This window comes from Tachysurus fulvidraco, chromosome 2 (genome assembly GCF_022655615.1).
Source record: "Tachysurus fulvidraco isolate hzauxx_2018 chromosome 2, HZAU_PFXX_2.0, whole genome shotgun sequence".
NCBI classification, from domain to species: domain Eukaryota; kingdom Metazoa; phylum Chordata; class Actinopteri; order Siluriformes; family Bagridae; genus Tachysurus; species Tachysurus fulvidraco.
Window position 1 is genome coordinate 34,707,055 of NC_062519.1, and position 15,046 is coordinate 34,722,100.

The window sequence follows — 15,046 nt, forward strand, 5'->3', positions numbered from 1 at the left end:
TTGTACGTCACTATAATCTACTTTGAGAGGGAAAATGTGAGAAAAAAAACAATCATGGGTTTTTCTGTATGAAACTCACTTTTCGTTTCACATCGAAAGTAATGCTGAAAAGAAGAGACCAGTAAAAGCTCATCTCCAGGATGTAGTACCAGTATTGAGACTCCAACAAGGACTACAAGGAAGAAAACCACAGCAATAATTTGTTATGAAATTAACAGAAATTTACATATCTGAAATTAAAGAAAGAAGAAGAAGAAGTAGAATTCACTGAAGTTTAACACATATGGTATATTAAAGGGTTTTTACAGTATTATGGGAAATATATATATATATTCCAGCTTCACAGTGATCTTTTACGCTATTAAGGTGGTCAATGTTTCTGACGTCAGTTCACTGGCACCGACTTTAGAGGTAACTACACAAATCCCAGGTTCACTCGTTTAATATCATCTAAATATATTTTGTGATGGTGTGTGTGGACCTGAGCAGATGTTTATCATGGAGTTTATTTATGAGCAGGTTGTAAATTTGAGTATCGTATAAACTTTTTATAAAATTGTGCTTCAATATTATTAAAATCTTATGTGTTTTGTTCTTATTTGTGCCAGTGATAAGAGCAACACATGTTTATTGGGTGTATAGTGTGAACACAGGCATGTTAAAGTCAAAACACAGAAGATCAAAAAAAGAAATAAAATAAAAGCCCACCTGTTTCGGATAACCCTTCCACATCTCTCGTAAATTGTAAAACCATGGTTTCTAAAAAGAGAAGCAAGATAAAAGAATGAAAGCAGAGTCAATGGACACAGTGTTAAGAGAAACCGGTCTGCTTAAGAGTACTGTATGTACCTTTCATTATCCCTCTTTGGATGTCTAACAATGCATCAAGGATGTGATCAAATGTCTGCCCTACCCCGTGATGCATTGTTCAAGTACTGAGCACGGATAATCTGAAGACGACAAGACAGAGCTCTGTTTCTTTTTGTCTTTTAATGTTGTTTTATCATTACTTTGTCCGTAATGCTACAAATTCATGTCTACTTAATGTTATACAACAGTAAATCTACAGCATGCTCTATAGTATGCTTTCCAACATGATATTTGTTGTACTCCAGCAGTCAAATGCTGTCCTTACAGGCTAAAATGTTTTACCCATAATGCACTGTTAGTACATAAACAATGTTAAACAGTGAAATGTGTGCAGGTTTGATTTTGTCTGATCACTCTAAAGTATAACAACATATCCCGAAGCACTTTACTCCTCAAATACCATTGCAATTTGCCAACAGTACATTTTTTATTTATTAAAGAACAAAGTTTATCATACACAGCCTTGACAAGAACCAAGAACAAAGGCATTGTCACACACACACACACACACACACACACACACACACACACACACACACACACACACACACACACTACAGACAATTCAGAAATGCCAATCAGCCAAGTCTTTGGACTGGCAGACAAACCTGGTTAACCTAGAGTCCGCTGAACACTAGGAGAACTTGTCTCCACAGACACAGAGCAGAATCTAAAACCCCAACCTTGGATGTGTGAGGCAAACAGTACATTATATATTATCAGCTACATCTACATCTATTTTTTCCTCTCTCGGCTAGTCATTTTACCAGAAAACTGCAAAGGCTTCCAAAAAATAATAAATAATACCAAACATTTTAAGAAGTTCATTAAAATTAGCTAATACAAAAGTTTGTATATGCTTCATTTTCACACCCATATGTGCTCTTTGAGCCTCCTATTTGCAGTTTTAATAACCTCCACTCATTTAGGAAGCTATCCACTAGAGCATAACGCATGGTTATGGGTATTGTGTCCATTTAGCCACAAGTGCAGTAGTGAGATCAGGCACTGTTGCTTGGGGAAAAGGCTTGAGTGCAGTTGGCATTCAGTTCATCCCAAATATGTTCAGTGGATCTGTGCAACACAACATAGAGACATTTTAGACAACTGTGTGCTTCCACACTTGATAGTTGGGAAAGAATCAAATATGGTAGTGATGGACTCAGGATCAACAATTAAACCCGTGGTTTCTGATTAATAAAGCATAATCTATTTGTAATGTGTCTGTGATGCATAACTAGAGACTCTAGAGATTTTTTTTACTCTACTTTCCCTCAGCTTTAACCAAGTATGCTGATTGCTACCGATAGTTATATGACACCCGTGTACATTATATAGCATATAAACTGTAAATTAGCAGCATGACATTCTCTCTTCTTTATGCGGTATCCATATACATGGTTTCTAACCGTGTGCATCTATACAGTATATGTTTCCAGGGATGTATATTCCCCTGTGAGTTTGTAGTCACAGGGTCAACAAATGTCTTACCTCAAACCACTCTTAGCTAACAACCAGCGAAGTTGAGCTCAAATCTGTTTTCTAAAGGACAACTATTAGTTGTGCACTCCATAAATCTCGTCTTTATGGAAGAGTGGCAAGAAGAAAGCCATTGTGTAAAGAAAGCCATAAGAAATCCTGTTTGCAGTTTGCGACAAGCCATGTGGGGGACACAGCAAGCATGTGGTAGAAGGTGCTCTGGCCAGATGAGACCAAAATTTAACTTTTTTTGTGTGGCAAAAACCTAACACTGCACATCACCCTGAACACACCATCCCCACCGTGAAACATAGTGGTGGCAGCATCATGTTGTGGGGATGCTTTTCTTCACCAGGGACATGGAAGCTGGTCAGAGTTGATGGGAAGATGGATGACCCTAAACATACAGCCAGAGCTACAATGGAGTGGTTTAGATCAAAGCATATTCATGGGTGAGTATGGCCCAGTCAAAGTCAATTGAGAATCTGTGGCGAGGCTTGAATCCAAGTCATCCGCTCGCCATCCTATCTGACTGAGCTTGCTATTTTGCAAAGAAGTATTAGCAAAAAATTCACTCTCTAGATGTGCAAAGCTGGTAGAGACATACCCCAAAAGACTTGCAGCTATAATTGCAGCAAAAGCTGGTTCTACTAAGTATTGATTCAGTGGGGCTGGATACAAATCCACGCCACATTTTTCAGATATTTTTTTTTTGTAAAAAATATTTGGACAACATTTAGCATTTTCCTTCCACTTCACAATTTTGTGCCACTTTGTCTTGGTCTATCACATGAAATCCTAATAAAATACATTTTTGTTTGTGGTTGTAACGTGTCAAAATGTAAAAAAGTTCAGTGGGTATGAATACTTTTGCAAGGCACTGTATTTAAATGGAGGAGCTTTCTTAAGCGTTGCATGTCTCTTTCTAAACAAAGTGACATGTAACGCTTAAGAAAGCTCCTTTGTGTACTTTGATACTTTGTCTATTCCCACTTGAAATACAGTAGTTGACACGGACATCGTATTGTAGGTCCTGTCTAAACTGAATCCTGGGTTTTCTTATTTCATGTTTCATGCTGGTTTTACTTTAGCCGAGGTTGACAATTAATCCTGTTTATTCATAATCTGGCATTCCAGGCTGTACATTCCTTAACCCAGGGTTAATGTTCTTATTTGCATATTTGTGGTGTCAACAACCTTGACTGGTTAAATACAGTACATGACATGTTTAAATAAAGGCTTGTCTCATGCATATATGATAATACATTCAGGCTTTGTATGAGTGTAGTTGTGCACACTGTTTCCCCTGTCACCAGTTAACTGATTACCAGGAATAAACTATTCTATTTCCTTGTACATGTTTTGTGCTAATGTGCACATTTTTTCCGGTTTATTATTTTTCGTTTTTATTTCCATTGTGCTTGTTCTTCTCGTCATTTCACTTCTCATTTCCATTTGAATTTCCTAAAAGTTTTTTTTTTTTAGCATTTACCACCAAAGCTATGCTTTAAAGGCTACAACGTTTCAGAAAAAACTGATGAAAGAATTGTTACTAACATGGCCGATTATATATAATAATGCAATGTCATGTGGAACATTAAGATAAGAAATGTTCATTTATAATCCTTTCTATGGAACTTGACAGCAGCAATACTAGCAATTACTATTTCTAATTAAAAACAAACAAACAAACAAAAAAGACAAACATTAACATGGCCGAAAGGAGAATGTCTTCATATTAATCTTGATTAATTAATTGATAATTAACTAGTAATTAATTATCAATTAATTACAAATTAATTATCATTTAAGTAATTAGTAATTAATTGATAATTAATTGGTAATGAATTATCAATTAATTAATCAAGATTAATATGAAGACATTCTCCTTTCGGAGAATCCTCCTTTAATTGCTACTTAATTACTCTTGGGCAATTAATTGATAATTAACTACTAATTAATTAGCAATTAATTAATCAAGATTAATTAATTGATAATTAATTAGTAATTAGATTTTTCTACTTTATACTTATTGGGTGCGAGGAATATTTGTCTATTTGTCTGTTTCTTTCTTTAAACTGAGTGCCTGAAAATAGTAGTTCTTGTTTAAAAGCCCTACAAGGTCAATGTAACAATCCTTTTTTTCCACAAAAAGTCAGAGGATCGGGGTTCATGCCACAGCACTGCCAATCTACCATTGTTGGGCCCTTGTGGAAGTTCCCTTAGCCTCAATGCTCCAGGAGCGCTGTATCATGGCTGACCCTGTGTTATGACCCTAAATTCGTAGTTGGGATACGGGGAGAATGTATTTTACTATGCTGTAATGTATATGTGACAGAATGAATTTTAAAGTCTATTTTATTATTCGTTTACTTAAAAGCTTAAATTGTGTTTTTTTTACTTTTGTGGAACTAAGAACAATAGCACCACCAGTGGTCATAAGTAAAAATACACAGCATGCTATAAAGCAAGGCTGGGACTGAGTTCTTTTCAACACAGACTACAGTATATATAGTCATGCAGCCTTTTGTTGACAGTCATGTCAAGTGATTACACATGGTGAACTACCTTAGATTTGGTGTACATTAAGGCTCATTGATTTAAGCCTGTTTTGCCAACACATCTGTACTATGTCATCAACAATGATTGAGAAGCCATATGTAGGTGAAATACAATAACAGGAGTAATAAGCCTGCACGAGGTGGATATTTTGGTATTTTCTCCATCCTTGATTTGCCAAAATGTCTTTGGAAGAGAAAGTACAAGTAAACAGACTAAGCAAACATTGTCCTGTCTAATTACAACTTACACAATGTGACAAAAGACAGAACTAAGTTTGTGCGGTTTAAAAAAAAGGGTTGGCTAATGTGAGGGTAACTCTTGTGTTTACTGTGCTGGCTATTCAGAAGAGACTTGGCATGATTACAACACTGAAAGCCACAGCTGTGACTACATATAGAAATTAGAGGATAAACTTCCCCACTGATTGCCTTTAAGTGTATTTAGCTGTGATCTGATTAGATCATTGGCAAGATGTATAAGAGATGAAGTGTGAGCATTCAGCTTCCCATATTGGTAGCAAGCTTAATCTGGCTAATTGTATCACACAACATTGGCTATACTGATATACTGATCTCAGGTTTGCCATCAGATAGTAATGACTGCAATGACTATTAGAACAAACCTAGAATATCAGCCTCTCTCTCTCTCTCTCTCTCTCACTCTCTCACTCTCTCACTCTCTCACTCTCTCACTCTCTCTGAATTTTTTTTTTCTTTCCTTAAAAGTTTGCAGGGTGAAATAAGAAGGTGAGATCAGGGTAAGATAAGAAGAACTTCTCATCTGTTTGAGATAAGAAGCACACATTAGGTGTGTCGTGTATAGGACTAGGTTTTTTCTTTTAGTTTGGGACAATACCAGATATGAGTAAGATATAAAAACGTTTTCAGCATTTATAACATTGTTAACATGAGCAATGTATTTACAACATCCAACCTACAGAGCATCCGAGTTGATCATACAGATACTAATGTTTCTCCTGCCATCCAGCCTCAGTGCTATTGATTTAGTCACTAAAACTATAAAAAGAGCAATCCTGGTTAAATGCTCTATTGTAATTCAAATATCCTAAAGCTATTGTGAATATGACCTATAATGCATGTCTGACAACAATGGAGTTTATTACCTAACAAGTTTTGCAACAAGTTTAACCATCACCTCGTTATTGATCAATAGTTATAATGAGAAATAATTGAAAACACTTACATCATGCAGGGCTATAACTCCACCAATAAAGGCTCCAAGGTAAAATACAAATCTCCAGCTATAGAAGACAAGGCAAAGAGTCAGTGTGAGGTTTCAAAGGGTGGTGACTGAATATGTATTTACTATAAATACAGAAGCATGTAAGTAAACCAATCGAGGATGTGAACCAATAAAATTTATTAAGTCTGTTCCTTTTTTATTAACTTGAATTGAAGTTAATTTTTTTTAATCACCTTTCCTTCAAAATATAACATCAGGGACATGGACATCAGGGACATGAAGGAAAGATTTGTTTCTTTAACTGTCTTTGTAGCATCACCATCAATTATGCATTTTCTTTCTTCTGATGATAAAACACTTCAAAAAAAGTTTTAACTTTGCTAGATGGTGAAACATAAGGAAACAACTACAGCAGAAAATAATCCACAACTGTCATTAGGGTGATTCTCTGATTAGGGTGTCGTTTAGCTCGAACCTCTTTACTTCTTTTTTTTTAACGCTGAATCTATGAAAACATACACTTAGCCAATTAAAAACCCATCTCACGCAACATCAACTAATGCACAACAAATACACAATGTGCAGTTACCTAACCCTCATGTGCTAATAACACATAAACAATAAGAGCATTATAATGATTTACTTAGATTTATGCATAATTAATCATATACTTTAAATCGATAATTTCTGTAACAGTGTTGTAATTTTTACAATGACCTGCTGATCAATCGCAATATTTTCAAAAATTTAGAAAAATAAATGAGAGCACTTTATACTAAATACTCCATTCTATCCATTCTATGTGTGGCGGTTAGGAAAAACCCTTCACCCAGTTTTATATTTCATTTCATTCCCCCTAAAATGACAGGAAATTTATTTCTCTTTTTTATGCGTCAGTCAAAAGCTCTAGTATTTTACAAGCCGATTACCTCCAACAGTGAAAAGGAAGAAATTTTATTTGAAAAAAGACAACATACATTGCCTAAAAGCAAATTATTTAAGAAACAAACATTTATAGAATTTTAGAAGATTATTTGAACTATTTGGAACTCCAGGGTCATCTCTATATCTGCATGTGGCTATCCAACACTTTAATTAAGCCGTGATATCAACACCTTGTATACGGAATCTCATTAAGCATTTCTGGCTGTTTGTCGGACTCACACCAGTAACAGTAGACAGTTGTTGGACTAACCTGGCCTCTCTGAATTTCTTCAGGACTCCGGGACGCTCCTGATTGCGTCTCCTCCGGAACCAGCGCTCCACCTGTCTGCTGGGGATGCTACATTTTTTTGACAGGCCTTGAATATCTGCCTGGAAACAAAACAAGAGATGGCACTAACTCTTATTATGGAGATACTGTACATTCACAAAGATGCTTCTTAGTACAGGATCTTAGTACAGAAATATACTATATGGGCAAAAGTATGTTGACGCCTGGCCATCAGACATATTTGTGGTTCTTCCCCGACTTGTTACCACACATTTGGACACAAACAATTGTCTTTGTATGATGTAGCATGAAAAATGTCCCTTCACTGGAACCTGTTCCAGCATGACAATGTCCCTGTGCACAACATGAGCTCCATAAAGACATGGTTTGCCGAAACTGGAGTAAAAAACTTAATCCTAACATCTTTTAGGGAATGCAGACTGCACACCAGGACTTCTAACTTGATGTCATTACCCAAGTTTACTATGTATGCCTTAGATAAATAATATATTCATATTAATATGAGAAAATATTGACCTTTCTATCATTTTAACCATTCATTGAAAACCCTCTATAGCACTTTTATATAAAAACAGCACTATAACTATACTTTTAATTGGGAATATAGTCTTTAAAATACTTCCAAAATCTTATCATTTTTGCATTAAGCTTTAAATGAATTTAACTTTTATTTATACTTATGTGGGGTATGTGGTAGCTTTGTGGTTAAATGTGTTGCAATATTGATAGAAAGGTTGTGAGTTTGAATCCTGCTGCTGGGCCCCTGAGCAAGGCCCTTAATGCTCAGTTGTATAAAATGAGATTAAAATGTAAGTGTCTGCCAAAGGCTGTAAATGTAATAGTATAGCAAGAAAAGCTCCAATAATCCATTACTATTAGTATGTTGTTTTTTGTTTTTGACTTTACATGCTTCTATTATAGCTTGGCCACACCTCACAGGACCTGTCAGGGACTCTTGACGTTAAACATTATCTTAACGTGATGAATAAGAAAAATTCTGTATGCTTTTACAAAATAGACTGACAGATACTATGGAAAATAGCTGTGCTTTACCGGCCCTGGGCTTTTGGAGCAAGATGTGAAATAATGCTCCAAAACTGGGTTGTGCTGCACTTTCTGTCTGTTCTTCTCTGTCACACAAAGGGCAGTTGCAAATGGCATGGCTACAAACCTGAAAAAGAACATAATTTGTGTTACAAAAGAGCCCACTGAAATGAAAAAAAGTCACACTGTATAGATTTAATAGGTGAACAGTGATGATATAGAACTGACATCATGCTGTCATAAGAAAAGAATTAGCGACAAAGAGACCAGGGTGTGAGCTCTTACTATACAAAATATGATTATTTCTTAGTAGCAGAACCTCCTAAAGTGTTTTATTCTTCTTCTTTTTTTACCACCAACATTTACCAAATATTATTTTTAATTCAATTCAGTTTTACTTGTATAGCACTTGTCTTCGATGTCTATACTGCACACTGTACACTTTATACATGCACATAATAATGTTTGCTATAGTCATTTTGTATATTTGTAATCTATGTCTTGTGTCATTTTTCTTTACTTATGTCATTATAATACTATATGTCATAGGCTGCTGGCAGAATCTCCAGAGCAGGTGTATTTGCTTAACAGACTGTTTCCTGTACATACAAAAATAAACTCTTGAATCTAGAATCATTTAACAAAGGACATTAGCTGTAAAGAAATATCTAAAAATATATCAATTCAGAATTTAAATAAATTTGAAAGGATGACGTACTTTTAATCCATTTATAGTTACAGTTAATGTCGTGGAACATTTACAAAGCAAATACATACTCTGGTGATTGTGTGTTAATAATACACAAAGAAATGCAGATTGTCTTGTTACTGATGAAGCACAAAGAGGAAAGCAGTCCATTTTAGATATTGCTTTCAAAAAGGTCTTTCCAAAGTGGATGTTTTTTCACCATATGAACAATAATACTTACACTCATACGTACAGTTTATTGTTTAATTGTAGTACTATAGAAACTATAACTATAAAAAATCATTTGTTCATTTATTTCAGCATTTTGATATTAACATAATTTCTTGCTATAAGCAATGTAAGCAGTTGTTTATGGCCCTGTAACCATCAGGGGGCCCTAAATTAATGGTGTTTTCACACCTAGTTCATTTGAGCCCTCCAAACGCACTCGGAGCGGTTCAGTGTGTATATGTGAACAAACCATGTGATCCGAGACCCCTTAAAAGGACCCAGATGCGAACCGTACTCGGACCAACTTCAGAGGTGGTCTGAGTACGGTTCATTTGTGGGTTCGTTTGTGGTTCGATTTGTGTGTGACATGTGATAGCAATGAGGTCCCGGTCCACTTTGCATTTTGTTTTGCCAAATGTCCCTGGAGTCTTGCCATACCTGCAGCCGTGTTCCGTCACTGTGACTGCTGAAAACACAAAACTTTTCGCCATGGCAGGTCGCGGAGTCGTGTGGTCTTGTGAAGAAAGCTGTGCACTTATTGATATTTGGAAAGAGGATGGCATTAAATGCCAACTATTCTCAACACATAAAAACATAAAAGTATTTCTTCTGTTTTCTCAAAAACTGAAGGAAAGGGGGTACAACAGAACAGCACTAATGTCGCGTAAAAGTGAAAAAACTACGACAGAAGTACATGAGCACCCGTGATACACAGTTTATCTTCTTGTCTTCTGCGTAAAAATGTACCACAGCAATGTGATGACAACTTAAATAGAGGCCATTTTGAATACCCAAAATCCATTGCTGCACAGAATTCTGGGTTCTGAGTTCTTATGAAGTTGAGCTGTGAACACGAAATGGTCTGAGATCACTTCAATACTAAAATGGACCAAAAAGAGAACGGGGTTCTCTTTTGAGTCCACTATATTGTGAACACCAAACGGACTGAGGTCACATTCGGCTAGTTCCTTTTCTGGTTCACCTTGGTTCTTTTAAAACGAACTATATGTGAAAACACCATAAAAAAAACAAAACATATATATATATATATATGTGTGTGTGTGTGTATATATATATATACATAGAAATCTCTTTCCTGTCATTTGTTGAAAAAGTTTATGCATCAGGCTAACATAACTAACGAAGATCATTAAGAAGCTGCAATTCTGAGGAGTTCATGTCTGCTTGGGGCATAAAACAAGCAAGAATAAAACAAAACACACCCAAAAGGACCAAAAACACTTGTATGTAATGAATGGAAATGAATAGGATTTACTCAGTTTGTCCATTTTCTCTGTTAGGTTAACGCATATTAAGCTGCTAGCTTGTTATGCTACTAACAGTTAATATACTAATTCACTGCTCACAAGGTCAAAATGTCAATCTACATTTCTTTTCGGAACTATAGCAACTCAGACATCAGTGAAGAAATTATTTCCTGAGTTTAAACCTTTCATTATGCTAAGTGCATTCACACCTACAGTGATTTTACTGCAGTAAGTCATCAGTTGTGGTATTATGTTGCCAGTAGGCGTTCCTACTACTGGTTGCCATAGTAATAACATTTATCAGTGGGTGGCTCAACTAGCATTGGACTTGACAACAAATTAGAGGACAACAAACTTTTCAAAGGATCATGTACACTCTACTGTCTTCACGCATAAAGTTAACCTTTTCTTGACTTTGTTGTGTCACTGGATACACACCCACATTTAGATGACAACAATTGCTGTTGCTCATGTCACTCATGTCACCAGGTCTCATTGAGCTGGGTTCTTTGTGTGTGTGTGTGTGTGTGTGTGTGTGTGTGTGTGTGTGTGTGTGTGTGTGTGTGTGTGTGTGTGTGTGTGTGTGTGTGTGTGTGTGTGTGTGTGTAAACATAACACAATAGGAAATGGTGCTATAAGGAATTTTTTGGGCCCCTGAGTATGATGGTGTTTGAGATTTCTAAATGTTTAAAAAAAAAGCCCTGGATGAAAAGAAATATAATGATGCATTATCAGTATCACAGTAAATTATGCCGTGATGCATTTTAGCCTCATTAACTGACTGTATTTTGCATAACGAGAGATTCAAATCACTGACAAACTGTGATGTGACACCAAGGGAAGGACAATATACCAGTGCTAGTTTTTCCAAACACAAAATATCATTTTGTAATTTCAATTTTATAGGGAAAACTCTTAAACTCTTTTATCCTTTGCATTTTATATATTTTAAAGGTGTAATATCTAAAGCAATCTTTATAACGAAGTTTCACAGCTAGAAATTCTACACCTGATTGCTGACTCGTGTCTTTTCTACGTCTTACACCGACCTTGAACCTTAACTGTAGGTGTAATAAGCATTTAAATGATTCTACATGATCACTAATTATTCCTGAATAGCTATTATACTTTTTTTCTAAGCAAGCAGATGGCAGCTAGCATTCTAAACACTAGCTGTACACTTATAAGCCAGATGCTAGCTAGTCTTACACACTTACATATAGCTAGCTAGTTTTACACATGGGAGAAAAACAGCAGATTTAAACTAGTAATATAATCTTTAGTACAGTTTAGTATAATTGATTGACCTTTAAAAAATTTCATATTGACTACTGTGTGGTTTCTGAAGCACTAGCTATCATCCACCAGAGCACTAACATTTCCTTTAGTGATTGAAGCAGGTTTACTTCAGAATGCTACAAATAAAATGTAAAATACTGTATTTTATGTGGATACATAGGCATGGTTTTTTAATATATAAAAATTGTGTTTATCTCTGTATTGTTAAAAATTATTAAACACAGTTAAATGAACATAATAGCTGTTATGTTTTTGGTGCCTCAAGAAGCATTTTGTTGATTTAGTTTGGTTCATCAGTGTATTGCTGTCATGAAATGAGTGAAATGGAAGATTATTGTGAAATAGTCTTAGTGTAATGAGCTGTGTTTAAGATAAGTGTGCTTAGTGGTTTCCACTTTTAGTGAAAAAGATTTTTAGTGAGCTTACATTTTGCATGTGCGTAAACTTGGCAAAAGTAAACATTGCAACACAACTTGTGTCTAATTTTACACAGTCAGCCTTTCCTGTTTAACTTGTCAGTGAAAGCTGTACTTCTCTTTGAGCCTTGCAGCATAATTTACTTATTCAGAAATTGCTTGTAGGTCTATCTGCCATTGAACTGCTTTGAACTTACCTTTCAAAAATGTACCGCACTATGAGGAAGCCTACAGAGTAGGGCAAGGTTACGTATAAGTCAGACGCTTTGGCGTAGACCAAGCCATCCTTGTCTTCTAGATCTGCCCATGTCAGATTGGTGGGCAGCCAGAGGCGATCCCACCAGAACCATTCACAGATGGTCCCAATCATCCCGCCCACACTGGAGTAGATAAAGAACATCACATTAATGTCTATCCATCAGATTCAAAACATTCATTATGCATCAAATAAAATTTGCATTTTACCATTTATCAGCACCATTAACTACTCCTTTGTGACTGCTACAAAGAGAAAGTGTCTCCAAAAACCGATATGATCACATAGTTTTTACACAGAAGCTTTGAAAAGCACAGGTATTTGTTCATACAAGGCCACATTACTGTAGGTCTACAGTACTTTCCAATTACTGATTGTTGTTCTTTTGTTTATATGTACAGTATATCAATTTCTCTCTGCCTCATCCATTAAGGAAAAGGAACCACCATAGAATCAACACTGACCAGATTTCAATACAGCGTTGACACAGACATGGCAGTGCTGTGTGTATGAGTGACTTTGGTGACATGCTAAGGTTTTTTAAAACATACACTGACAGTAGTAGTAAAGAGAAGTAAAAGTAAAGAGAAGAATTATCACACTCTTTTATAGAAAAATATGTTTTTAACTGAGCACCTAAAAGTGGACCAACAAGGTCACCGTGTCTAATAAAGTGTTTAGTAATTGTACACTGTGTAAATGCTATGGTAAAATTTAACGCCTAGGACTTATAATGAAGATATTCTATATTGATATGACCCCATACCTACCCACAGAATCACAGTTACAATAACGGGTTCACTCTGTTATTGCTACTTCTAATGCTTAAATCTTATTGGTCAAAAGGAAGTCATTCATTTTCTCCAACAGTTGTTCTGACAGTTGCATCAGCTGCAGTTTTATATTTATATGGTTATTCTTATATGTTATGCTACGTTCTCACATACAGTGATTATATCACTGCAAGTCACCAGTCACTTTACTATTGGTCACCAGTAGGTGAGTAACCATAGCAGCAAAAGTCAAAATCAGTTTTATCTTGTATACATCATTAATGCTAGAATTTGATTCACTTTCACTGAATTTGATTCATAAAACAAAAATGCATAATAAAAATATAAATGCACATAGATAAAACCACTGAGAAACTGAATATGGAGATATACACAATCTCAGGTTTGGGAGTTCCTTATTATTTCCAGTGTAAATATTTGCACTGACTCCTGTATCTAGATTCCCTTGCAATGAAAGCACAGCATGAATATTTGCAACCGCCTATGGGCATGATAATGAGGCTGGGGCTCGGAAGAACTTAATTTTGGAATAGTTTAGGTCACGGTTCAGGTCACGGTTCTGGTCACAGGAGCCACTTACCACAAAACAGCTTCTGCCGCAATGGAAAACAACAGGGATGAGGGCGACGCAGGCTGTTCCCGAGGCAAAACTATAAGCACAGATCATTGCACAAACGTAAACATACCTGCTCCCACCATACTCGCTTAGGAAAAGGCACTAACTCCTAAAGGCACTTGCGTGTGTTTTAGGAGGTTCAAAATCAATAGACTATTTAATACACCTAGGTGTGTTGATGACACTATGAATAGTAAAGTTGGCTCTGCAATAGTACACCGATTGCACACTAATTATAGCTGAATGTGTGTGAAACTTCAAATGACGCAAGTCCCATTCAACAGGTAATACAGGAAGACGAGATAACGTAATAACACACATTTGGCATTTCACTAAATTAATCATCTGGAGAAAACACAAAGGTCATTATATTACCTCACACTTCTTACCAATCCACAATCAAACCAGCTATGTATAGCAGAATGCTCCTCAAGACACAGCATTAAACACCCAGAGGAAAATAGTTTGTCTTTCCAGATCCGTTGATCACACCATATGGAGCAACGTATTGACATATTTGTCTGTACACAGCTCTAATGCAAAGAGCGTGAACTATGTAAACAGAGTCAGCTGTACATGTGGGTTAACCCTCCCTCCCCCTTTCGTGCACTATCATCCTATGAGCCTTGACTTCGGGTTCTGTGTAGGGTAACGTAGCGATAAACAGCCATGATATACTGTACACAACAATGGGCAGCTATTAACCCGTGTGATAAATCTAAAGCCGTGCAGTCTGTTAAAGCAGTTCTCATACACTGTATTTAAATGGGGGCTGTATTTAAATGGAAGATACAACAATATTTTTGGGAATAAATTTCTTAATATGACTGGTCATAAATTTGTATGTTACTAAGCTATAGGCAAAGAACAGAGTATGGTGTCCTACTGACCCACACTGTTTAAAAACCTGGTTGAGAATACTATAATTGTAATCCTATATAGGAGGAATTGTACTGAAGTGGCCATAAATAAAGAAGGCGTTACCAAATCTGACATTGAATGAGAAGTACTAACACAGAGTTTGGAAGACAAAACTACACCCAATTAACAAGTCTAAGTATCTTATATCCAGGAAGTAGGTTTTAA

General features: G+C 36.0%; 1 protein-coding gene across 6 annotated transcripts in view; it reads right to left on the reverse strand.

The window, feature by feature from the left end:
- Positions 1-15,046, reverse strand: part of cers3a (ceramide synthase 3a) — a 36,708-nt gene that overhangs the window by 8,284 nt on the left and 13,378 nt on the right. For 3 of the 6 annotated variants that reach the window (XR_003442969.2, XR_003442966.2, XR_003442967.2), the window contains one exon: positions 12,533-12,674. Coding sequence is in view for 3 of the 6 variants with exons in the window: in XM_047807271.1 (XP_047663227.1) it covers positions 80-172; positions 709-759; positions 6,115-6,172; positions 7,310-7,428; positions 8,402-8,519; positions 12,492-12,664 (612 nt within the window). In the remaining 3 variants the exon portion in view is untranslated. Of the gene's footprint in view, positions 1-79; positions 173-708; positions 760-6,114; positions 6,173-7,309; positions 7,429-8,401; positions 8,520-12,491; positions 12,675-13,924; positions 13,995-15,046 lie in introns of those variants that run through there. The other 3 variants (XM_027162226.2, XM_027162242.2, XM_047807271.1) reach the window with 2 other exon arrangements.